Below are 24,411 nucleotides of genomic sequence, written 5' to 3'. Positions count from 1 at the left end.
CCTGAAAGATTCATCAGGGTCCTTTAATTCTCTCAAAGTGACGGCACATTCACTGCACTTTAAATTTGGCTCCCTGACAATGTCAGGTGCAGAATGACTACAGCTCAACCGCCTCCAGGTGGTGCGGTACTTCACATCAAGGTCTCCACACACATTGTAAACAGTCCCTGTAGTTTGTATCTTCTCGGTGGCCCTACATTATGCATTATTACACAAAACAAAAGATGCAGCTCCCACAGGTAAGTCCAGCACACTAAATCTTGAAGGTATAAAAGCTCTGATTGTTGACAGGAGTGCAGCTCAACACTAGGGGAACCTCATGGTCTTTCCCCAGGGTCCTAACAGGGACCACATACTCTGTGCAGCTCAGGCTCCCTGAGGGATCAGAATTGCTGACAATCCCTGCTCTGTGACTGGGCTACTCCTGGCTAGCATGTCATACTCAGGTGAGGATGTGTGAATGACTCCATGTGCTGGCTGTGTACCAACAACTTCTGTATTCCCTGGCATATGGTACACCAAGAACAACCTCTTGTTCCTTTGGCCACTGGGGCTGCTGAGGGTCTGGGAGCCTTCTCACTCCAGTGAAGGGGGCCTTCAGGTGAGGGGGATGCCTCACGGGTCCCATATGCACAGAAATCCCCACTAAGTTCTCTTTGGAAGTCCCCATGTTAGCTCTTTTAGGTATATATTTTTTTCTATTTTATTAGGTAAATAGCTTTAAGGTAACGTGGGAAGCCCACATGCTCTCAGTCACAAATGGAAGCACAGTGTTCTCTATGGGCTGGGGTTGCCATGACATGTGGACTGAGGGAACTGTCGAGACTGCTGGGTCCCCATGGGCCCCACTAGCAGCAGAGTGTCACATGCTGCTGCTGGAATATGCAGAACCTGAGCCATGCCCCAGCCACTGCCCAGCACCACAGCAGGAGTGCAGAGACCAGCAAGCCTTCCTACCCCCATTCTCCAAAAGGACCACTGCAAACCTCAAGAACCTCATATCTTGGTCTCCAGAAGAAGCCAAGAACATAGGCCCTAGTGGTTCTTAGAGCTGGAGCTTATGCCAGTTCCTCTGCCGGACAGTGTTCGAGTCTCAAGTATGGTCTCTCTCTGAAGTCAGGCAGTTGAGGGCCTCCACTCAGTGGAGACCATCCTGTGCCTACTTGTAGCCACTGTCTCTAAGTGACCTTCCACGTGTTTAGCCCTGCTGCAGGGTTGCCAGAAATATTCCCACAAGTAGGCTTATCTCCCATGAGGTCAGGGCAACATCATCATAACCTTTGTCATTTCTACCTAAATGGCAAAACCCTCCACCCTCCTCTACCCATCTCTGGTGTCTGGCAGCTGTGTCAATATCCAGCCCTGAAGCCAACTTCATGGAACCCCACCTCAGCACCAGGACCAGACTCCTACCTGCTGGTCCACGTCCAGGGAGCCGCCGTCCACGTTTGCCTGGGTCCCCTGTGAGGTTCTCCTGACTCCCAGGCAGCTGCGTCTGCAGACCTTCCAGCTCAGCTTGAAGCTCATCATTGCGGTCCTGCAGGTCCTACACAGGCAGAGCCAGACATATCCTCCAACCACTGCAGCCACTCAGCCTAGTGAGGATAAACCCAGGACCAGCCCCATCTCCAGGGAGTATCCACTATGGGCTAAGCACACCGTGAGGCCGACAGGTGTGGCTTCTGGACTCCTAGCATGTAACACTTAACCTGGATTTTAAGACTAACTGTGTGTGTGTGTTGGGGTGTTTAAACAGAAATGGGAGTCACTTCTTGACTTTCACATGCCTATATAACTTGATAGAAAGTGATCTCTGTATACACAGGAGGGCCTCAAAAGAAAAAGTAGAGTTGATACTGAGACAAAATACAGAAAGTATATACAATCATCAACATCTGCCAATACAGGTGCTGTGAAAACCACAGTGGTGCCAGTGAGCTGTGACTTCCCAGGTACGTGCTGGGCCATACGCTGTGTGCTGTAACTCTTTCCTCAGTTGCTAAAGAACTGCAAAGGGTTCTGAACTGCAGCTTTTAACACCAAAGAGGGGGCCACTTGCTTTAGATCAAATGTCATAAAACAGAAATGCACATGTCAGAAAGGGTGATGGTTGACAAGCAGACACCTGAGGGGGTGAAGGCTATAAAGTCAACAAGAATTTGGGATGGGGGAGAGAAACACCTTTCAGGGAGTGGTAAAAGCTTCAAAGGAAAGGTTTGCATAGCATCATTTTGTTCATACTTTACTGATATATGTTTGGACAAGCTGGCCCAGGCACTTGCTTGTTAAAGAGATAGAAAAGGGAGTTTCTACTCCATTTTCTCAGACAGTTCAGAGTCCTGCAGATTCTGTAGAAGCATGGTAACAAGGTCACTACTGATTATGGGTCTGTGTTACAACCCTGGGACACAGGCAAGGCTGTGACTACTCCAACAGTGACAGAAGTGAGGCCACATGCCTTTGAAGGACAAGCTTCCAACCTGCTTCTCCCAAGACATTCCCTCCTGGGGAAGACAGCCACAATGCTAATGAGGAAGCCAGAACTAAACCATGTAGGGGGAAGAGGATAGGATGCCCATTCAGCACATGCACAAAGCAGCAGCTCCCTCTCTGGTTTTTGAGTTTCTTTGTGATCCTTACAGCCTCTTTGGATAGTTTTTGAACAAACCTGATCTTCCTAGAAGCAGCCCTGGAGGCCAGAGCTCCTGTGGAGAAAGTGCCTCTCCTCAGTACTTCCTGGCTGTGGGGAGAAGGATAGGCTGGGCAGACCACGAAGAAGCTGACTCACTCAGAATCCTCCTGAGAATAAGCAAGCTCCTCCCAAGGAAGGAGCAGCTCTGCCCTTAGGACAGAGCAGGCCAGGAGGTCACAGATGCTGAGCCCACCCTTGGAACAAGTTGCTAACTAGCCCTGCCCATCACAGCACTGCAGTCTTGTTCATTTGGCCCCCGAGCTGTCCAATACAGGGCCATTCACCATGTGGGCTACTGAGCTCACAAAGTATAAATATACACCTGATTTGAAGAACTCCAAAAAAAAGGGATACAAGATATCATTTGTTTACATTGATTATGTGTTAAAATAACATTTTGATACATACTGAATTTAAAAAAATTAAAATTAGCATTACCTATCTCTTCTAACATTTTTTAATGTGCTTACTAGACAGTTTAAAGTTAGGAGGCAAATCTACAGAATTTTTCTACCCATTACCCTATCTACTTTGAGCCCCAAATGGGCATCCCACAAATTCAGCAGTGCCAGAAAACAGGGGTTTTTTAGATGATATAATGGATGCAGACCAGACTAATTAGGACTGGCGAAGGTGGTATGTATGCCTGTGGGGGTGCTGGCAGGGATAAGAGACCAGGGCTCTTATTGCCAAGCACAGTGGACATTTATTTGGGGTGGCTTAAGGAAACTGAAGCAACTGTGTGGCACTATTGCCCCAGTCAGGAAGAGACTTTTTGTGACAAGGGCAACAATCATGTACTATAGCCCTGAGGATCTGTAGACTCTGGACCCTTGGGACTTTCTTATCTGGTTAGTTGGGGGGGAAGCAAGCTCACAAAGGAAATGAGGGGTGAAAATGTGGTTCAACAGCAACACGAAGAAGCAACTCTTAGAGGTGTGGAGAGGAAGGCAAGGCCTGCAGGCTGCCTGTGGGGATGAGTTGGGCTGACGCAGCACACACACAGAAGCTAAGGAATTGTCCAGAAGGCAGGAAGAGTTAGGAGCTGGTGTGCAAACTATCAGAGAAAATCAAATCTGGGGTTTCTGATGGAGGACATGCTACTCCAAAACAGCAGTGAAAACATGAGCCACAGAGAATCTCTTAGGAAGGTCTAATTGACATTCCAGAATTCCCTTTAACTCAAAAAGCCTGGCCAAGAAAACAGACTGACAGCTGAAAGAAACAAGCAAAGATAAAATGACAGTTACATGGGAAGGGAATTCAGCATCAAGGAAAAGCACAACATCTTTGCTAACAAACACCCTTATTGAAAGCACAAGGAAATCCTAAGGTGTAACTTTAACAGAAGACGTGCAGTGGGGAACGCACAGGGTTGCCTCTTCGGGACCTGGAGACTGACTATAAAAGATGCCCTCAGCCAAGAAGCAGCAAAGCCCAGGAGCAATGTGCGTATCACATACCAGATACTGCTCTCTAAAACCATCCCCTCGTGAAAGGAACCACAAATCCTTAAGAAATGGCAGATTCCAGGGCAAGTGCAAGCAAAATACAAGGTGGGGGCATCTTGTACCAGGAAGGGTGGAGCTATTCAACAAAACAGAGCAACAACAAAAATGATGGTACAGTGCCACAAGGACATGGTAGTCAGACGAAGACACCTTCACTGGCCAGATCTTGCACAATTTGTGCACCAAAATGACTAAGCACACTAACTTCAATTTTTCCTAATGGTTTGTAATTCGTTAATGTCAATTTCCATGACAGATGGACAGGCAGGCAGACCTCTAGCTTACAGCAGAATGCCAACAGCACTAACAGATGTGGAGGGGGTGTTGGGGTTGGAACAATTACTAACGGGTGCTAAATAGGAGAAACTTTTGATGAAGAGCAGGGTATCTGCATGGTCTTAAACTACGTCCCTGCTCAATGCTTATTCACAAGGGAGAAAAAGCAACCATGATGCACTGGGGAAATCAGGCAACACCTCAACCAGGCGATCAACATCACACACATGAGGGCCGGATGCCTAGAATGCTGCCTACCTAGCAATCCAGCTGAGGATGCACAGCCTCCATTGAAGGGAAAGGACAAACCACTGGCTACAGTTCTCAATGCTGAACTATATGCAATTCACACTGTATCCTCAAATAACGTGGTATAATAATATACTACACGTCTCAAAATGATGGTAAGGAGGAGATGGAAGCTTCCCAGAACAAAGAAGTAAGTTTGAGGGGTGGAACTGCTAATTGTCCCGATTTAATCACTACACACTGCATACTTATTCTATATCATTATATTGTACCCCACAAATATGTTCAATTGTTAGGTGTTAATTTTTCTTAAAGAAGACATCAGAAATGATATCAAAATGATAATGTTTCTATGAAAAAGTAGGAGATGGGGGCCGGGGGACTGTACTTTTTCAAAATATCTTAAAAGACAAAGGCCATGGGAATGTTCCAGAGTAAAGAATTTCATCTGGGTATGATGGCTCATGCCTGTAATCCCAACTGATCAGGAGGCAGACTGGGAACACTAAAGCTCAAAACAGCAAAAAAAGTTTGCAAGACTCCCATCTCAATAAATAAGCTGGCTGGATGCCTGTAATTCTCGCTACTTAGGAGGCTGAGATCAGGAGGATTGGGGTCAGAGGCTAGCATGGACAAATAGTTTGCAAGACCCCACCTCCAAAATAACCAAAGCAAAATGGACTAGAGATGTGGCTCAAGTTGTAGAGTGCCTGCTTTGCAAATGTGAAGCCCTGAGTTCAAACTCCGGTCCGACCCCAAAAAAAAAAAAAAGCCAAGTATGTTGGCACATTGCCTGTCAGCTCAGCGATAAGGGAGGTTACAGGCTATGATTGTGGTCTGAGGCTGGTCCTCAGCAAAAACACAAGACCCTACTTGAAAAGTAACTAAAACAAAAAAGGGCTGGGGATGGGGCTCAAGGGGTAGAGCTCCTACCTAATAAGCGTGAAGCCCCTAAGCTTAAAACCTGGTATCACCAAAAAAATAAATCAATAAAACGAAACCAGTAAATAATGCTATAAAGAAAGAACAGCTATATAGGCAGTCCCAAATTCTAGACTGGTTCTTGTCCTGGAGGGAAAATGCTCACAGGTCACTGTTACATTAACTAAGTAAACAGACGGCATGGACGGCAGGTTGAAGGACTATATTGGGGACAATCCACAAAGCTGACGAGCTTGCCAGTGACATAAGAGAACATTCATACTGAGCAGCGTGTTGGGAGGCTGGCCTCCAGGAAACGTAGCTTTTGCAAAACTCTATGATGTAAATTCTCCCACCACAGCCAATTTAAAGCTGCCAAGGTTTTAACAAGCAGCTAACAAAACTCCTGAACATTTAATAAGTGACTCCACTGGGGGGGTGAGGAGGAGGGGCTACTCTTAGGAAACATCTCAGGATTTAGGGGGAAGGGTCTGGGTGCACGTAGCTCATGCTCAAGTGGATCAGAAGTAATTCTGCATATACATCCAACGTCCACACAACCACACACACACAGCCCAAATATGCAAACAAGGAAATAAGTGGGATGGATTGATAGTAAGTAAACCTAGTCACAAGTGTTCCTCACACTATTTTAATGTTATGAAGTTTGGAATTATTTTCAAGTAAAGGTTTTTAAATGCTCTAAAGGTTATTTGGAAATAGCCAAAAATATCCCTAAAACATGGAAAGAGAAAATTTCTAAATTAGTAGGTTAGCACTAAAATGTAAAATATTTACATATGGCATCTCAAAAACTAAAATTTCAAGAATCAAAGGTGAAATGAGTAGTGAAGTCATGGTAAAGAAGAAAGGCACTTAGGCTGGGCATAGTAGCACACTCCTACCCTCGCAGCTATTTGAGAGTTGGAGGCAAGAGGATGTCGAGTTGGACACCAGCCTGGGCAAAAGTTAGTGAGACTCTCTCTCAAAAACAAAATACAAACAAAAGGGCTTCGGAGTGTGGCTCAAGTGATAGAGCACTTGCCTAGCAAGCACAAGGTCCTGGGTCAGTAGAGGGAGGGGGTCTGGGGGAGGGGTACTGCATGTGGCAGGTGTTTACATTTATTTGCATTTGCTTAAAAAATCCAGGCACTAAAACTTACAAATCAATTGGTGGTTAGTTCTAGGTGTTGAGTCTACTCAACACGTTCTACGGATTGAGAAAATCAGCATGTGACTATGATCCTGGAAGAAAGCTGTCAAGCAGGGTCCACCTGCGTGACAGTCCACTGCCCCAGAGGGAAGGTGACGTGGCTGGCCACACACAGGGATTTCAAAAGACAGAATCAGGATAGTGACAAAAAGGTGACAGGGCAACCAGGACTTGGGTGTGGAATCCAGAGGGCAAAGCACAGACCAGAAGCAGTAGACACACAGCCTACTAAGAACAACAGATTAGGCTCACCTTTATCCTCTGGGGTTGCCAGAGCAACATGCAGTGGGAACAAAGTAAGTGCTTTCTTAAACTGGAGGAACATGAGTAAGAAACCTACCAATAACAGATCCTTAGAAACACAGGGCACCCCATGAATGAATTACCAGCTTCCAGAATAGATGTTCTCTCTTCGATGTATTTTCAGATCATGTAAAATTACTTTTAACTGGTGCCCTTCACAATGGATGTAATAGTATTCCCCTCAAATAATTACAGATTTCCAGAGTGAGATGATTTGAAGCAACGCCCTATAGGTGAAATTACGCTGTTCAGCTTGGAAATGTTTGTCATAATTTTTATTATCATAGCAAATTTGCAGGAAAAATAAATCTGTGAACAGTATACTGTTCTCTGCTGACCTCTTTAGATTTATGTCAGTGGAGTTTATTATATAGAGGTCTTGTTGGGGGGCAGGGGTGCTAAGGATCAAACCCAAGCCTATACATGCTAAGTATGGGCTCTATTAATGGGTTATATCTCTAGCCCCCATACAGTTTTATTTTTAAATTTGTTTTATGTGTAGAGTTTTAAATGACTATAATCTGAGGATGCATATTTCTCTTCTTTGGCACTTGGCAATGTTGCCTATGTAGGATTTTGAGTCTAGAATCATCACTTCTTTGCTATTTTTCAAGTCTATGCAGGTTTTTATTAAAAATAGTCATGACAAGCTTCACCAGTCTCTGATACTGGGCATTTGGTTGTGTCCATTTTCTACTGTTCTAACTTGTTCCAACATAACCTTGTTAATGTCAGTTATATGAGAAGAGCAAGTGCATAGAACTTTTTTTTTTTTTTAAGATGGGGTCTTGCTATGTAGCCCAGGGTAGTCCATAACTCCTAGATAAAATGATCTGTCTGCCTCAGCCTCCCTGGTAGCTGGGACTAGAGGCTCAAACCACTGCACTCAGCTTCAAGGGTGGAAATGTTTGATGGTGCCTAACTTCAATCTTTTATATACCTGTCTTTGTTAAAAAATGTTTCTCATAAAATTTTGCATAAGTTAACATTCGGTAAATTAAATCCTAACCAAGAGCTGACTAAATAAGAAACTATAGGATGAATTACTTTATATATCAAAGAACTTTCCTGTATTGTTAATAATTAACTCAACTCAATTCTAATGTGCTTTTTTTCCCCCTATGCTGAAAGTTCTTCAGGAAGATTGATCCTGGAAGTAAAGCCAGGGAACTTCCCTGTTCCAGGATCTTGGCTAGTCACTGGGACACATGCAGCATGATTCAGCAATGTCCCTTTGGGATTGAGTACAACCTTGGTCAGAGCTCTGCCTAGAGCAGATGGTCTTGCTGTCCCTTGCTGGACCACTTTGCATGTGGAGACCAAGAGTGCAGGAGGGAAGAAAAAAGAGGCTCTCTCATCACCACATGGGCATGAATCAGGCAAACACTGCCAACCACTGTGCTGGCCCAATCTTGCAGGCACCCCTTTCCACTACTGTTGCAGAGTGGGCTGGGAGTGCAGTCGTGCATAAGGGTTCTGTGCACCAATGCCAGAAGCAAGGGCCCAGTCCCAGGTACTTCAGGACACAGAGCTGCTCCAGATGGCTAAATGGACTGGGTGGGGCACCTACGCGGCACTTGAGCTCGTATTCCTTCAGGACTGCTGTAAACTGCTCCTCCTGGGCCAGGAGCTCCGTGCTCTGTGGCTCCAGCTGAAAGTCAGAAAGATGGGCAAATCAGCATGATTTGAGTTCAAGTATCCTGGATCCCTAGCACCCAGATACACACACACACACGAGGACAGGCAACGATGGGCAGGGCTTTAGGCCAGCTCTGGCTCTGAGAAACTAACTGGCTCCTCCACATGCACTGTGCACCTCTGGGTACGACTGCTTGGGCCTTCCTCCTTCTCCATGTGTCTGGCAGCCCCTCTTCTCCACAAGGGATGTGTGGAGTCTCACAGTGGCACAGAGCTCCAGCCTCCCTCCTTATCCTTGCCCCTGGGAATGGGTTTGAGGTCTGGGCAGACAGCACTGGTCCTGGCCTACCACTTAAGAGCTAACTTGACCTGGGCATAGCTGGTATATGGCACCCCACATTAATCTAGATATTATTTTTCAAGATGCTAGCCCACAGGCTCTCCTCTGTGAAGAGTCAGAATCAACAAAAGGGCTTGCCTTGTCCTTCAGCACAAACTCCAGGTCATTTTGCAGTTTCAGGACCAGCTTCTCTGAATCCGAAAGCTTTTCCACCATTTCCATGATCTCTTTCTGTAACCGACTGTTTTCCTAGGAGACACAGGCAGTTGGCTAGGCTCAGAAAGAGAAGGAAGAAGCCATCGGCAGGTCTTGGTGTCACTGCTCTGTGAATTGAAGGCTTGTTTCCAGCCACATTCATAATCAGGGAAGACACCCTCAAAAGATCAAGTGGGTGCCTGGGTGCCCACCACTTCTGTCCAAGCAGCCACGGCTGTCTCTCCTCTCTTCTCCCACCCCCACACTCAGAAAAGTCATAAGTGACACAAGAAAGGGCTGGTGATGCATCATTTCCAAGCTGCTTTCTACATGAAGGGTTTGAAATAACACCGATATGGCTCAGGTCTGACAGGGGAGAAGAAGGTGGCTGGCAGACACTGGGGACTGGGCTGAGAAGGCTCAAGAGACAGTTCCATTAACAGCAAGGTTGGTGGGTGGCTTGGTTCATTTCTAGCTCCTCTTCCCAGAGAAGGCAGAGGCTGCTGGGAGGCATGACAGGTATGGAGGAGGCTTCAGGGCTCCAAGTTAGGAAAGGAGAAAAGGCTGGGAGCAGAGCAAAGACAAAGCACATGGGTGAACACCTCTGCATCTCGGCTGTCCACAAAGCCCAGACACCTCACTGCAGTCAAGTGCAGGGTGGATGCACAACATGGGACATTCACAAAGCCCACAAAAGCCATGTCTGCTCTAGGCCATAAGCCTGGTCTCTGGCAGGCTGTATCTATACGTGCTCCTAGCCTCCAAGGCAGTCATGCTAGCTGTGGTGGGTGGCTCACCCTGATTTCAAGTCCACCTAATACAGAGCAAGAGCGAGAGCCACAGAAAGAGAAAGGGACAATGGGGTTCCTTGCAAGTCTTGCTTTTGCTGAGAATGTGATATCACCCCACTCTGGCAACCATTTCTGTCTTCACAGGGCACCCCAGGGATATATCCTCACCTACCTTCAGGGACAAGGTCAGCTTCTCTCGGAGACTGGCCTCCTCAGCCCGCAGACGAACCACATCCTGCTCCAGCCCAGCCCTCTGCCTGTGGGCCTGCTCCCAGAATAGCTCCCGTTCCATCTCCACCTCAGACCGCAAGAGGCTCAGCCTTCCCCTGTACCCCTGCTCCAGTTGCCTGAAACACAGCATACACCCCATGTTGGGGCTCTTGGGGGTACACGTGCCTCCCCAGGGCCCCTTCCTTCTCGGAAGTGCCCCTGTCCTCAGACCTAAGCTGTTATCACACTGGACGCCCCCCGCCCCGCCCCCAGCCCAGCAATTGGGGTTGATTTTCAGCAAGTTAACTGCCTATGCTGAGCAGGGTAGGACTGGCAGTGGGTAGGTGCTGCTTCCTCATGAGCTGCAGAAGTGACTCCCAGACAAGAGCATGTGTCACGTGATAAATGCCAACAGCTGCCTTCAGAACCCTGGGGTGAGCAAGTGAGTGGAGCTCTCTGGGGTAGGTCCCACTGTGCTCTGCCTTTCTACCTACTATACCTGCATTGAACACCACACCATACTACACCACACCACTCCCAGGACCACACTGCCTCACCTATCACAACCCACAGTGCCTGCACTACACCATACTGAACAACGCACCACATTCCACAGTGCGTCACACAGCACGTGACAGTGCACGGCATGCTGCTCCACACTGCATAGCCCTACAGCAGCCCTGTGAGAAAGGCTATGAGAAGAGGGTCATGCGGGGGGTCAGACTCTGTCCCCTGAATTTCCAGCTCCCCCCCAGGGGCCCTGAAGAGCATTAAGGTCCCAGTACTAACAAGGAGCAGCTAAAAGCAATCCTGCACCCACTCATCTTGGATCCCAACACTCAAGAATAAAGTTGATGAGTCTGGTGACAAACATTTATTAAAAGAGTTGTCAGGATAGTGGAGGGGACTTTGAGAGAGAGGAAATGTTCTAGCAAGCATGCAGTTGGCCTGCTCAGTAATCTGCAAAATGTTTTTTTTTTTAAGGTCTTGAGGATCGAACCCAAAGCCTTGTTCATGCTAGACAACTGCTCTGAGTTACACACTTAGACCTTTTTTTTTTGAGTCAAGGTCTCACTATACAGCCCAGCCTAGCCTTGAACTTGTAATCATCCTGCTTCAGCCTCACGAGTGCTGGGATTACAGGCTTGTAGCTTGTACCACACCTCCAGTCAATTTTCCTCAAGTGATTTTGAAGATGGGGTCACAAACTATTTGCCCATCTACTCTCTAACTGCAATTCTCCCGATGTCAGTCTCCCAAGTAGCTAGGATTACAGATGTGAGCCAACAGTGCCTAGCTTTCACTCCTCTTTTTAGTAACAGTTACACTCCATGGAAACCCAAACAGATCTCACAAGTGGTCTTGAAGAGGCAGGGAAGTAAGAGTATCTTAGGGAAGCAAAGATAAGCACCTTGTTAAGACAAGAATTAACCTCCACAGTGAGGATTTCCTAACAAGATGCTCAGGAATCTGCTGGACCAGAGTGTAGTAGAAAAGAATAAAGACTGGACTCTTCAGATGAATCAGCTGAATGCAGAGTCTGTCAATTGCCATTAAGAGTCATTTCTTAGCAAAATGCTCTTCTATGATAAAACCACTTGTTCTAAACCAAAGAAAGGAGGCTTAGGGAAGTGACCCTACCTAGCACACTGCAGGAAGGTCAAGTGCTCCAAATACATTACTTAGTGGAGACTCTGGCTTTTTGGCCTTACACCTCCTTACTATGAGGCCACATTTAGTCATCTTAGATTTCACTGGTAACACTTAAAGTCTGGTGAAAGGATGCTTAACTTTTAGCTTCCTTGAAAATTACTACTATCCTACAAGGCTTCAGCAGCTGGTAGAAGTGAGTGTGCAGCCATGCTCACTCACACATATTCTAACACATACACCTGTGTACTGACACTCACACATCCATACAATTCACACGTTCTCACACACACCCATGCACTCACATATCCACACATATTCACATCTGTTTTTGGCAGTACTGGTGTTTGAACTCAAGGCTTTGCTAGGCAGGTGCTCTATCACTTGAGCCATGCCCCCAGCTTGTTTTTTGCTTTAGTTATTTTGAATAGGATTTCATGTTTTTGCCCAGGACCAGCCTCAGATAGCAATCCTACTATAGCTTCCAGCATAGCTGGAATCAGAAGTTGTATGTTACCACACTGGCTTATTGGTTAAGATGGAACTCTTACTAACTTTTTGCCCAGGCTAGCCTCAAACCACGATCTTCCCAATCTCTACTTCCTGAGTGAGCCACTGTGCTGAGCTATACACATATTCTCGCACACCAGTGCACTTACACATTCACTCTCACACAATCACAATTCCAGTCAAACTCACACTCTAACCCCCCCCATAATGCCACCTCTTGCACCCTTCTCCCCAGACACCCAGAGACTCAGGTGGGTCTCAGCCTGCTTTGTCCTGTCTTCTCCAGCCACCCTGAAGGGAAGAGGATCTGGGAGGTGCATGTATGTAGATGCAGATGCCTAGAACCTGCATATGTGAATCATCACATGCCAGGGGAGAAGAAAGCAGAGAGGGGAGGGGAGGGGAGAAGAGGAGGGAACAGAGGAGAATGGAGGGGAGGGGAAGAGAGGAGAGGAGAGGGCAGGAGAGGAAAGAAGGGGAGGAAGGGGTAGGGAAGGAGGAGGAGGAGGGAGGAGAGACAGAGAAGATATGGGTTTCAATTTCATATGCCCATATGTGATTGTGGGCAAGTGACTAAAGTATTCTGTCAGTTTCTTTGGGATTAAATGGAATAAAAATGGCCTACTGGTAGCTGGGCATGGTGGCTCAAGTCTGTAATTCTAGATACTTGGGAGCAAGCACAGATTGTGAGGATTGTGGTTGGAGGCCAGCCCAGGCAAAAAGTTAACAAGATCTCATCTCAACCAATGGCCTAACATGGTGGCATGTGCCTGTCACCCTCAACTATGCAGAGTGCAAATACGAGGACTGCAGTGCAGGGTAGCCTGGACATAAATCAAAACCCTATCTCAAAAATAACCAAAGCAAAAAGGGCTGGTGGAATAGCTCAAGTGGCATGACACCTGCCTAGCAAGTGTGAGGCCAAGTTTAACTGCCAGTACCACCAGTGAGGCAGCATCTGGACAGACAGAAGCCTCCCACAGCAGCCTCAGAGGCTGGGAAGCCTGAGACCTCATCATCTCCTCAACCATTGGGTCTCAGGCTACCCTGTAACAGTACCAGAGCATCTTTGGCAAAGGAGGAATGGGTTTTGGTCTAAACTCCAGGTTTATCTGAACACCATCAAACAGTGTCATGTGGCTGCAGCAGGGGCTGGTTGCTGAGCTATGACCACCCTTCTGACCCCACAGCATCCCAGGCCAGCTGTCCACAGCCCTGGAGGTGATGTCTAGAATTCCTCTGGCTCTTCCCCGCTCAATCTCCTCCCTGTGAGTCACAAGGATGCTGACAGTCTTCTTCCCAGGCAGACACATGCTCCAAGACTATTCACTGACAAATGAAGAAAGGTAAAACTTCCTATAAAACCTCTTAACCTGCTTATGGGGGAATGTCAGAGGCTTTCTATGTATCCTGTACTCAAGAGTTATGGGCACACAGTCTTGACGTCCCATGCTTTCAGGACTGCTGTGGAAAAAGCGTTACCTCAAATGCCACATCACACATAACAGGGGAGGCACAGGTCACAGGCTCTTCAGAGTGGGTACAGCACTCAGACCATCTCCCTGCCTCAAAAAGCAGCACCCTGCTTTTTAGACCTAGCCCTTCCTCTTTGAAAGGACAGCCCCAGAGGCTATGTCTTCCTGATTTCCACAGGCTATGGTGAAATAGGTTTCCAGCTCTGCTCTGGCTTACAGTTGTGGCCTCAGCCTCCCAGCCCTGGTCCCTGGCAATGCTGGGTCGACCCCCACTCTCAGCTAGAGCTCAGGGCAAGCCCCTATAAGGCATCACTGCCATAGCTGCCCAGTATCCACCACTCTGGGCCAGAACCTACTTGATTTTCTTTTCTGTGAGTTGCTCCAGGGCAGAGTGGCAGTCATCCATTTCTTTCGCAAACTCTAGATTCCTTTTCTCAGCTCTCTCTAGATCCTGCCTTGCTTTGTTCCGTTCCCGCAGCAGCTGTTCCACTTGCCCTCTGCCATGGAAGGAGACAGATCAGATGAAGAACCCACTGTTAGCCTGACATGCCCCCACCTGGGCCTGTTCTGGGCCTGGTCTGAATGAAGATAAAAACAGCTGCGTGAACTGAGGCCATGCATGGGCCAGTGCTGACCTCACTGCCCACATGACCACCTCTGGGGACACTATATGCATATATATGGGGGGAAGAAGGAGGGAGGGAGGGGGAGAGGGGGGAGAGAGAGAGAGTGGGGCATAGACCAAGGACAATTTCCCAGGAAGTCTGAGCCTAGAGCCCTGCAGTGTACTACATATCTAGACAGGCCCAGGACAGGTAAGAATAGATCTCTGGGTCCTCTTGTCTCCACTTGAGCCAGACACTTGGATCCCCAGGCATGAACACCTAAAGGGGAGGAGATGACTGGCCACCATTATCCCTGTGGGCCACATCCCTGCTCTAGCATCCAACAAGTGCAAATGAGTCACCCAGAGCAAAAGGCGATAGGGGTGTGTGTGTGTGTGTGTGTGTGTGTCACTGGCTCTGATCACCTGGCCCCAGCCAAAGCTCTATGCCAATCACCTATTGTTCCTACTATTTTGGTGACTTTTTCCAAGGAAAGGAGCATTGGGCTTCTCCCTCCCCCTTCCTCTGGTTCTGTCTATAGAGCTGTCTGAAGGCAGAAGGTTCATCTGTCAGTACTCCATGACGGGCAAAGTCTTTAGGATCAAAACTGTGATTTCTGCCAATCTTTTTTGCAGCTTTGAACACAACCACTTTTTTTGTGATACTGGGGTTTGAACTCAGGGCCTACTGAGCTTGCTAAGCAGATGCACTACCACTTGAACCACACTCACAACCTTTTTAATTTTTTTTTGGCACTCAGGTTTGCACTTGCTAGGCAGGCGCTCTTACCATGTGAGCCACTCCACCAGTCCTTTTTTGTAGCCTTGGAGCACCAATCAGAACACAAAAAGTCTACTCAAATCTGTTTAGTAGGCAGATGCCTGAACAGTCAGCTAAAGTTGCATCCAACCCAATTAGGGTGTAATGTATTCTTGGTCCAACTCTGCACATTTGAAAAGGACTTTTTTCTTTTCTTTTCCAGCATAAGCTCAGAAGCCCTTTGCCTGCTCTTGGAAATAGGTTCTTGTCTAACTGGAGGGTTTCTGCTTCCACACCAGTAAGCTCCAGAATCAGCAGGATGAGTCAAGTTCACGTCCTTCTCAGAACTTCACTAAAAGGAGCTGAGCGAGGACCCTGACATATAGATCTCTAAGCTTCTCACCAAGCATGAGCAGGAGCTGGTGACCCTTCAAGTATGTGACCATAAAAACCTGATTTCTTTGGTCCTTAGGCCTGGCCCAGCCTGGACACATGAACAACACTTGCCAACTCTGTTCTGTACAGCTGTTTCCTTGCCTCTGCCCCTGAGCTCTAGCTAAAGGAGCCAGAGAACAGGAGATAGGTAAAGCCTAGAGTTCCCACCCCAGGACCCACCACTAGGACAGAAGAGGGTGGCAACAAGGAGAGTATGTCCTAAAGTCCCCTAGAGGTGGGCCTGGTCAGCTTTACCCCCCCGCCCCAAGTTCCTGATGGGCTCTTACTGATGGTAGCTCAGTTCCTGGCGGTAGCAGGCCAGGGCTGCCTGCTGGACGACCCCATCAACCGTCAGGAGCTCGTTGTCAAGGGCCCAGGTCAGCTCCAAAAGGTTCACCTTTTCATCCACACTGAAGTCCAGGCTCTGGAGGGATCAAGCCCCAGTGGGCATGAGAGGATGAGGGGCTTCTCTAAACACACTCTCTGCTCTCCTACAAACAGTCCAGTGGTCCAGACCCATGGTAGCTATGGTAGCCAGCACCTGCCCTTTTCCTATCTACAAAAATCTCTGCCTCTTGGGGGGAAACCTCTGTTCAACCCCAGTAACTGGTAGGCTGTCAACACTGTGCTTCCTGGTTCCTGCCTCAGGGGTGGGTATGGCCCAGGCTAGACATCCAGAGTTCCCTCTCTGAACAAAGTGTGAGACACAGGCAGGGTTATATTGCAAGCAAGCACCATAGGGACTGACATGGAGGGCAGTGGAGTGGGGCCTTCTTTTCTCTGGTATCAACAGTTTTAAAGGCATATGAAAGCCTTGGGAAGTACCACGTGAGAAGGCCCGTTCTGTAGCCAATACCACCATAAAAAAAGAGAAGACACAGAGGTGGGGAGGGGGGTATGTGTCCCAATCAGGCCCCTAATGTTTTCCTTTTGCATAAGTAATATGAGATGACTTTTTGTCATTCCAAACCAAAAAAGATCCTAATTCGACTACCTCTGTGAAATACACATACAGATAGATGATTTTGTTGGTAGAAAAATGATTTATCAAAGGAAGAAGCCACTTCCAAACACAATCCACTAAGGATTTTTTTTTTTTTCTGAAACTCCTATCTTCTTATCTCAGCCTCCTTAGTGCTGGGATTGCAGGCATGCACTACCACACCTGGCTCCTCCACTTCAGGATTTTTGAAAAATAAAGTTAACAGAACAGAATAATTTATGTCATGTATATTCTACCAAAAACCAGTGAACACCCACATGCCCTTTAGCTCAGTTGCCCAGAAACTGACATTGTGCCATACTTCTTTTTCAGTATCAAGTATTCTTGACCTCTGCTTCTAAAAATTATAAACAATTACATCTGAGTCCAGCGGCTGCCTAAGAGAGAAGGTGCCATGGCATGCCCAGTTCCTGTCAGGCATCAGGGTCACTCTTGTAAAATGGAGATTTGACCACTGCTACCCACATCTAAGGTGCTTCTGAAGAAAAATGGCAGGAACACGAGGAGCAAAAGAACACTGGGGCTGTTATGATGGAAGCACACCCTTCCCTGCAACAGTGTCACAAGTGAGGGGCAATTCAGGGAAGTGACAGAGGCATATCACAGCAGCAGCTTCCTGGTCATGGAGAAGGGAGTTATCAAAACCACCTGGTGGGCTGGGGTGTAGCCCAATGGTAGAATGCTTGCACCAGGCCCTGTGTTCCATCCCTAGCACAAGAAATACAGAACAAATGTACTGTGGCGTGTATGGGAACCAGCCTCTGAGACAGCCCAAAACCCGTCTCCTGGCATCCTCCCCTACCCCTCTGAACAGGGCTGACCCATGCAACCAACAGAATATGAAGAAGCAACGTGTGTGATATGCAGGCTTAGGTCATAGACACATGGCTTCCTTCTTCCTTGCTCTCCTGACTCACTCACTCTGGAACAGCAGCTGCCACAGTAAGGACACTCTAGTATTCTCAAGAGAGGCTCCTGTGGCCTACTGTCTGCAGCTGGCATCGACCTGCCACCTGGGTAAATGCATTATGCAGGAAGTAGATCTTCAGCCCCAGATAGGCCTCCAGAAGACTATGGTCCTGGACGGCAATCAAGCCTTTGAGGGACCCTGAGCATGGACTACCCCACTACACTGCTCCCAAATTTCTGACCCACAGAAACTCTGTGAGATGGGACATGGTGAGTGTGCTGCAGAGCAGACCTGATGATAATCTCTTAAGAAGTGAGAGAGAACTAATGTAGAGCAGTGCCAGGACCAGCACTGATATTCCAGACCCTGCTGCAGGCTCAAATCAGAAGCATGACAATCCCAGCTGGAGGCTTGGAGGTCTGGATATGAGACACTGGGCACCTGCATGCCCAGAACTCTCCCCGCCATGCTTTCCTCCCATGAGAAAGGTGTTCCAGGTGCTCACTGCTCTTGATGGAGTCAGCAGCCCGTGTTGCTGGCTGCCAGCCCCATAAAGAAGGAATTATTAACAGGGTCACGGGACAGAAAGGACTCCAAGGTACAACAGACCCTTCAATGATGTGCCATTCACCCTATGTCCCAGGTAAGCCATGGACCCTTTCTGGGTTCCAGTCCTCCCAGGTGCACGCACTGGTACCTTTAGAGCTAATGTGAGGATTAAATAAAGCTGCACACTTGATAGGTCTTTGCTTGGTTTCTAGGTGCTGAGAGGTTCAATCCATATCATTGCTGTTTTAATAAAATGAAATCAAAACCTAAAAGCAGCAGGTAAATTACAAATTGCAAAAGAAATTAAAGTACTGTCTGATAACAGAAAAGCAATGAAAAGAGTAAGTTCTGAAATGGCAGAGGCAAGAATGGGACCTCATCACTGAGCAGCCCAGGTTAGCAGCCAGAGTGCCTCCCCTGCCAAAGAGTCAGTGGTAAAGGTCAGGGTGACCTCAGAACCACAAGCACCTCCACCTATGCCCTTCCTGTATGCAAGTTTTGGTGATCTCAGCTCAGCCTTTGGCTCCTAGAATAATCACAAGGGCTGGCTGCCCAAGTTTGACTTTGCCATCCTGGCCCGCACATTATGGCTGAGTTCAGGCCCCTCTTGTACTGCTGATCACAGCCTATTTAGTTAGAGTTAAAATGAAGGTGGACACAGTGGCATGTGCCTGTAGTTCCAGGTATTGAGTCCTCTGGTTCCAGACCAGCCTGGGCAACATAGTGAGAGCCTGTCTCAAAACAAAAAGCACAAAGAACAAAAAAAGAGTTTCAAAAAAGTTAAAATATATAATTCCAGGAATCTACCACACAGAGAAATACCCACACAGGAGCACAAGGATCTTTATGCCTTATAAACGCTGAGATTTATAATGGGAAAAAAAACATTACATGTCCAATATATTGCAAGTGAAGGTCACATAAATTAGCAAGATACACAATATGACAATGATTTTGAAAAAAAAATTAAACCAGAATGTATATACATATCTGTTTTTCAGGTGCCAAAGAAAAATTCCATAGGAGGCCCATCAAGCTCCAGTTCTGATGTTATTTTACAGATTTATTCAAAGTTGGCAAATTTTTTAACAATAGAAAGGAAATTTGGAAATTCCCCAGTTCCTTACCCATGTTGGCCCCTGTGAGCCTCTGAGTTAGCCACAGAGCTAACAAGGCAGAACTCCATCCAAATCCTAAGAGCTGGCCTTGTGGCCAACTTTACAAAAATCTGTAAAATAAGAAGGAAAGGCAACCTCACTTTGCTCCCATTCTGGGGGACTCTGGAAGGAATTCTGACTCACTGTGTACTCATCAGAAAGGGCTATGACAGTGACTCTAGTGATTCCTCTTACCACAAAGAAGGGGGTTTCTTTCCACTAGTCTGTGGGACTTCCCTCCTTTTTGAGGCAATGAGAGGAATAGCAAGTATGATACTGAAACTTACCTTCAAATAAACCTCAGACTGCTGTTTTCTCTGTTTTACTCTTTTAAAATTAAACTTCCCTATATTTTAATAGCAAAAGTTGAAGGAAGTGTTTTCTTGAAGAGTTCCTGTACAGGATTCTCTGTACAGAGTACAAGTCTTGCTGAGTCCCTAGCATGGGGTACGGGGTACTCTGTCCATCTCCTCTGTGGATACATTGTCTCCAACCCTCTCTCCCCACTGTCCAGCCCCTCTGCTGCCTGGATGACACCAATCCAGGCAGCTACGAGCAGTGAGTTCCAAACCTGCAAAATCTCCCTGCCATTTTGAATCCCTTCCTGGGCCCATGCAGCGATGACCTGCTCAGGAAAGGCGAAGCCACTGCCGTCATCAACGCTTGAGAAGAGGCACAGACCAGAGCACATAGACACGAGGGACGAGGTGGTGGTGGTGGTGTGGCAGCCATTCTCCTCTGAAGCCTGCACATTGGGAAGGGAAAATAGCCTAAGCACCCAGGTGTCCTACAGCACAGCATCTGTGCATTAACACATACTTCCTACACTCACCAGCCTGTGCTCAACTTTGCTTTCTCATCAAGGCCTCAAACAAAACAACTGTTTGTTCCCCTTCCTAAACAAGAGAAAAGAGGCCAAGGAGCACCAAGATCACATAGCTCTGTAGAAGGTAGAGCTAAGATTTATACCCAGGGCTCCAGGCCTCCAACCCCATGCTTGCTCAAGGATCCCTGTGCACCTGAGGGCGCATGGTAAAATCTGGTCAGCATGTTGTCATTTAGAGAGGGACCACAAAGTGATTTTTGATATTTCTCCCTTGCATTAGTGAGAGTGTATACCTGGTCTCACAGAGGAAGAGCCCAGGAAGGTACATGCTGTGTCGGAGAAATCCAGGTTGAGAAAGAAAACAACAGACAGGATCAAAAAGAAGAGATGGAATGGTCCATGCAGAATACAACATTTGCCCAGAATGCAGAGCCCCACAGCTCACAGCTAAGCCTACTGGGGCAATTTACAAAGGTAGCAAACAAATCTTTGAGCCAGAAAACTGCCTGTGAGGCTTTTATAGTATAAAAACCCAAAGGATGAGAATGATTTCCCACTGTTTTCTGCCCAGGTGGGGCTCTTCCTGCACACCAGGTGCCTGTGCTCATGACCCTGTTTCCCATCACACGTGGGGACACCACCGTGCTGCCCTGTGCACATGAGGCCTTCTTGTAAGCCCTCTGCACCAGGCTCCAGCTCCAGGATCTCTTTGCAGATTAAGTCCTTGTGCCTCACCTCCTGCTCTCAGCTGTGTCCCCACCCCTCCACAGAGTCACTGAGATGTGCATTTGCTTATTCCCTCTGTGTGAGAGCTATACAAACCCCATCTATATATAGAGAGGGCAGCTCCACAATGTCCAGTCACAGCTATGGCCACCCAAGAAGCTTGGACATCCAAATGCACCTGAAAAATTATTGTCTCCTTTCTGTGGAACCAGCAGAAGGTCAGGGCTAAAGCCTCTCTGAGGCTGACACAGCCACATCATGATGGCAGGGTCCACACTGAGGCACTGGGAACAAGGGAGCTCACTCAGAGGAGGCCTCTAGCTTGATCAACACCAAGCATGATAAAACAACTTGGTGGGACTCTTCTTCAGTCTTTATGAGTTGTTTTTTTGTTTTTGCAACACTTGGGATGGAACCCAGGGCCTCACACATACCAGGCAAGTGTCCCACCACTGAATCACATACCAGTTCCTAGTATTTCTGAATTATAAGGCCTGCCAGTTTCTTGCAACACTGACTCCTGAGTTTCTTTGCCCATCCTTGTTGACTTCAATCAGAAATTTAGATTCTCAGATGGACCTGGGTAGAGGACAGCACTACTGGTCCCATATCACATTCACCAGCAAAGACACACTCCATCCCAGAGCAACCCTGCGCTGCTGTCCTGCTGCTGAGGATAACAAAGTGCTGAGCCAGCAGGCACTGAGGGAAATCACAAATTAAATAGCAGTCTGAGGTCTGCTTGCATAGAGATGCAGTACATGTATAAGATAAAACTCAGGATTGCAGCATACAGAGATAAAACTCAGGACTGCAGCTAAGGCACCAAAGAACACACCCTCACTGCACAATGAAGATGAAAGCAAGTCTTCTCACTGAAACATATTACTGCATATGCCACTGTGCAGAGGTCTCATTGAGGAATCGCCAAGCATCATCCTCTGGAACCCCTGAGGTCCAGGCTATCCCCATTGTCTAGACAAGCCTAGAGCTCACAGAAGGTAAACAACTCATGCAGTGACACATAGTTGGGGAAAAGCAAACCAGATCGTCCCCACATCTGCATGATTCCGGAGCCCAAGTCACGTGGCCTCACATATACATGGGTATGTGTACACCCAGACCAGCTCTTGGGCTCACTATAGTGGCACCAGCAGAGTAGTTACCTCAGTTGTTAGGAAGGGATAGCAGGCACTGCTGGGGCTGGACATTTAAGTGTTCTATTTTACCTGGTAATGAGACCAGGGCCTGCTCGGTGTGACAGGAATGGAAGATTCCAGAAGTGAAGTGGGCTCATGACTGAACAGGCCAAGCTGGAATTCTGCAAGACTCACTCTTCCATCTCCATCTTGATCCAGTTTGTTGAACAGATCTTCAAGTTCCTGGGCAAAAGCCAACACCTTTCAAGCCTGGAGGGTACCTCTCCCCCTCCCTTGGGCTCTAAGCACCCAAGGGCAGTCTGCTTGTCCTTATCCAAAATCAAAATTGTCTAGGCCACTTTCCTAAGGCTTCTTGTCTTTGTCTGGAAACTCACTGTGAGTAGGCAGCACCTGAACTTCCTCATTCCACAAATATTCGGTGTCCGGTGGGGACAGGAATTTGTAGGACACTGAGGTGATATACACGGGAAGCATGCCCTTGGTCCCATGGTTAATCGTCCAGCAAGCACATAGGGCTACAAATAACTTTGACAATATGGGACCTGCCCCATCATCACAGCTATCCTCCTGCCCCCTCTGACGCAGGAGCCTGGTGCAACAGCTGTTAGGGGACCCAGGCAGGCTGAAAAATGCCATATTTGGGCTGGGTGATGGGATTGCATCATGAAGAAAAGAGGAAAGGGTGTTTATTTCAGACACGGAAAGGATTATGAGTGAAGGTATTAGAAGGGCCCAGCAGGTTTGAGAGAGGTATTAAGTTTGTGAGGCTGCGTTGAGTACTCAGAGATGGTGTCTGGAGTTTACCTTTGGCAGAAGCACATACAGCCATCATAGAAAGTGACAGAATTAAATAAGTGTCTGAAGGGTAAAGTGATTTTTGTAGACCCAAGTAAACTATGACAACTGCAAATAACAAGTCATTGGGGTGGTCCACCTGAGCCCCTTACCTCTTTCTCAAGTCCATGGAGCCCAATGCTCTGGCAGACTACAGCCAGCTCCTGCTCATTCAAATGACCACTGCTACCAACCCCCAGCTCTTCCCAGATAACCCGGACCTGGCTCTCAGGTGTGTCAAAGGAGGGATTGCAGGCCTTCTGGGGGATCCCAAAGACCTCAGAACTCCAGTTTTGCAGCTGGCCTGAAACAAGAAGGATTCATAATAAAACCTCAATAAATACACAATGGAATATTTAGCTTTAAGGAAATTCTGTCATTTGTGACAAGTAGATGAACCTATAGACATGCTAAATTAAATCATCCATACACAGGACAAAGACTGCATGATCTCACTTTTATGTGGAATCTAGGAAAGTGGAATTCTTGGTAACAGAGTATAGAATAGAGGTTCCCAAGGGGCTGGGTGGGGGGTATATGTGGAGGAAAAGAGATGTTGGCTAAGGATACAAGGCTTTAGTTATGATATGATTAAGTACTGAGACCTAATGTACAGCATGAGGACTACCACTAGTAACCATGTACCGACTACTCAAAATTTGCTAGTTCCACATCTCAAATGTTCACAGCACGTACACAAAGACAACTATGTGAGACAATGGATATGTTAAATAATCATTTCACAGTGCATGTGTATCAAATCATCACCCTGCAGAAGTTAAATAAATGTGATTTTTTTCTGTCAGTCATACCTCAGTAAAGCTTGGGGATGGGAGGGGAGTGGGAATTAACAACAGTTAAACCCTGTGCTCCAAGTTGAAGCATTTGGGGGAAGTACCTCAATGCTGGCGATTTCTTTGAAATCAGACGGACCACTGGATGAACAGATGGACACACAGGAGTTAAGGAAGCATCCAAGGAGGGATTTAGGTGGTGGGTACATGGTGCATTCACAGTACAACTCACTCTATTTTATGTCTGAAAATTTTCACAACAAAATGTTGGAGAGAAATCTTGCTCCGTGTGGGGAACGTTCTTTTTGAAGGGAAACTAGTAAAGTTAGATCACTGAAATCACATAAAGGAAGGCTCTACTGTTTGTACTGACAATAAAAAAATGGTTTTTATTTTTGTTTTTTAATTTAATAATCATTACAGTGCTGGAGATGGAACCCAGGGCCTTGTGCATGCCCCTCCACACCTTCCCCACACTGCCCAGCCCAATGCAGAAGAAGGCTGCTCTCAATGAATGCAGGCTTCAAGTGATGCAAGTTCCCTTTCAGTGGTCTGGCTCTGTCATGGAGATGAGCCACAACTGGCATTTATTACTTTTACAACCAATATAGTAATACAAAAGTCATTGTTTCCCAAGGAAAGCCAGGCCCACATGCTCACTAATGACACTGTGGGTTGG

At 47.1% G+C, this 24,411-nt stretch overlaps 1 protein-coding gene across 7 annotated transcripts in view; it reads right to left on the bottom strand.

Moving 5' to 3' along the window:
- Ninl (ninein like) overlaps positions 1–24,411 on the bottom strand; it is a 120,047-nt gene that overhangs the window by 18,892 nt on the left and 76,744 nt on the right. For 5 of the 7 annotated variants that reach the window (XM_074074193.1, XM_074074198.1, XM_074074194.1 and 2 more), the window contains 9 exons: positions 23,052–23,242; positions 22,174–22,326; positions 19,964–20,137; positions 16,061–16,197; positions 14,331–14,471; positions 10,302–10,476; positions 9,282–9,392; positions 8,736–8,816; positions 1,414–1,546 (listed from right to left, as the gene is read on the bottom strand). In XM_074074193.1, coding sequence (XP_073930294.1) covers positions 1,414–1,546; positions 8,736–8,816; positions 9,282–9,392; positions 10,302–10,476; positions 14,331–14,471; positions 16,061–16,197; positions 19,964–20,137; positions 22,174–22,326; positions 23,052–23,242 — 1,296 coding nt within the window. The remainder of the gene's footprint in view (positions 1–1,413; positions 1,547–8,735; positions 8,817–9,281; positions 9,393–10,301; positions 10,477–14,330; positions 14,472–16,060; positions 16,198–19,963; positions 20,138–22,173; positions 22,327–23,051; positions 23,243–24,411) is intronic. The other 2 variants (XM_074074196.1, XM_074074197.1) reach the window with 2 other exon arrangements.

This window comes from Castor canadensis, chromosome 5, assembly GCF_047511655.1.
Source record: "Castor canadensis chromosome 5, mCasCan1.hap1v2, whole genome shotgun sequence".
NCBI classification, from domain to species: domain Eukaryota; kingdom Metazoa; phylum Chordata; class Mammalia; order Rodentia; family Castoridae; genus Castor; species Castor canadensis.
Note: the sequence above shows the minus strand (reverse complement) of the source record. Positions and strands in the feature narration are given on the sequence as shown.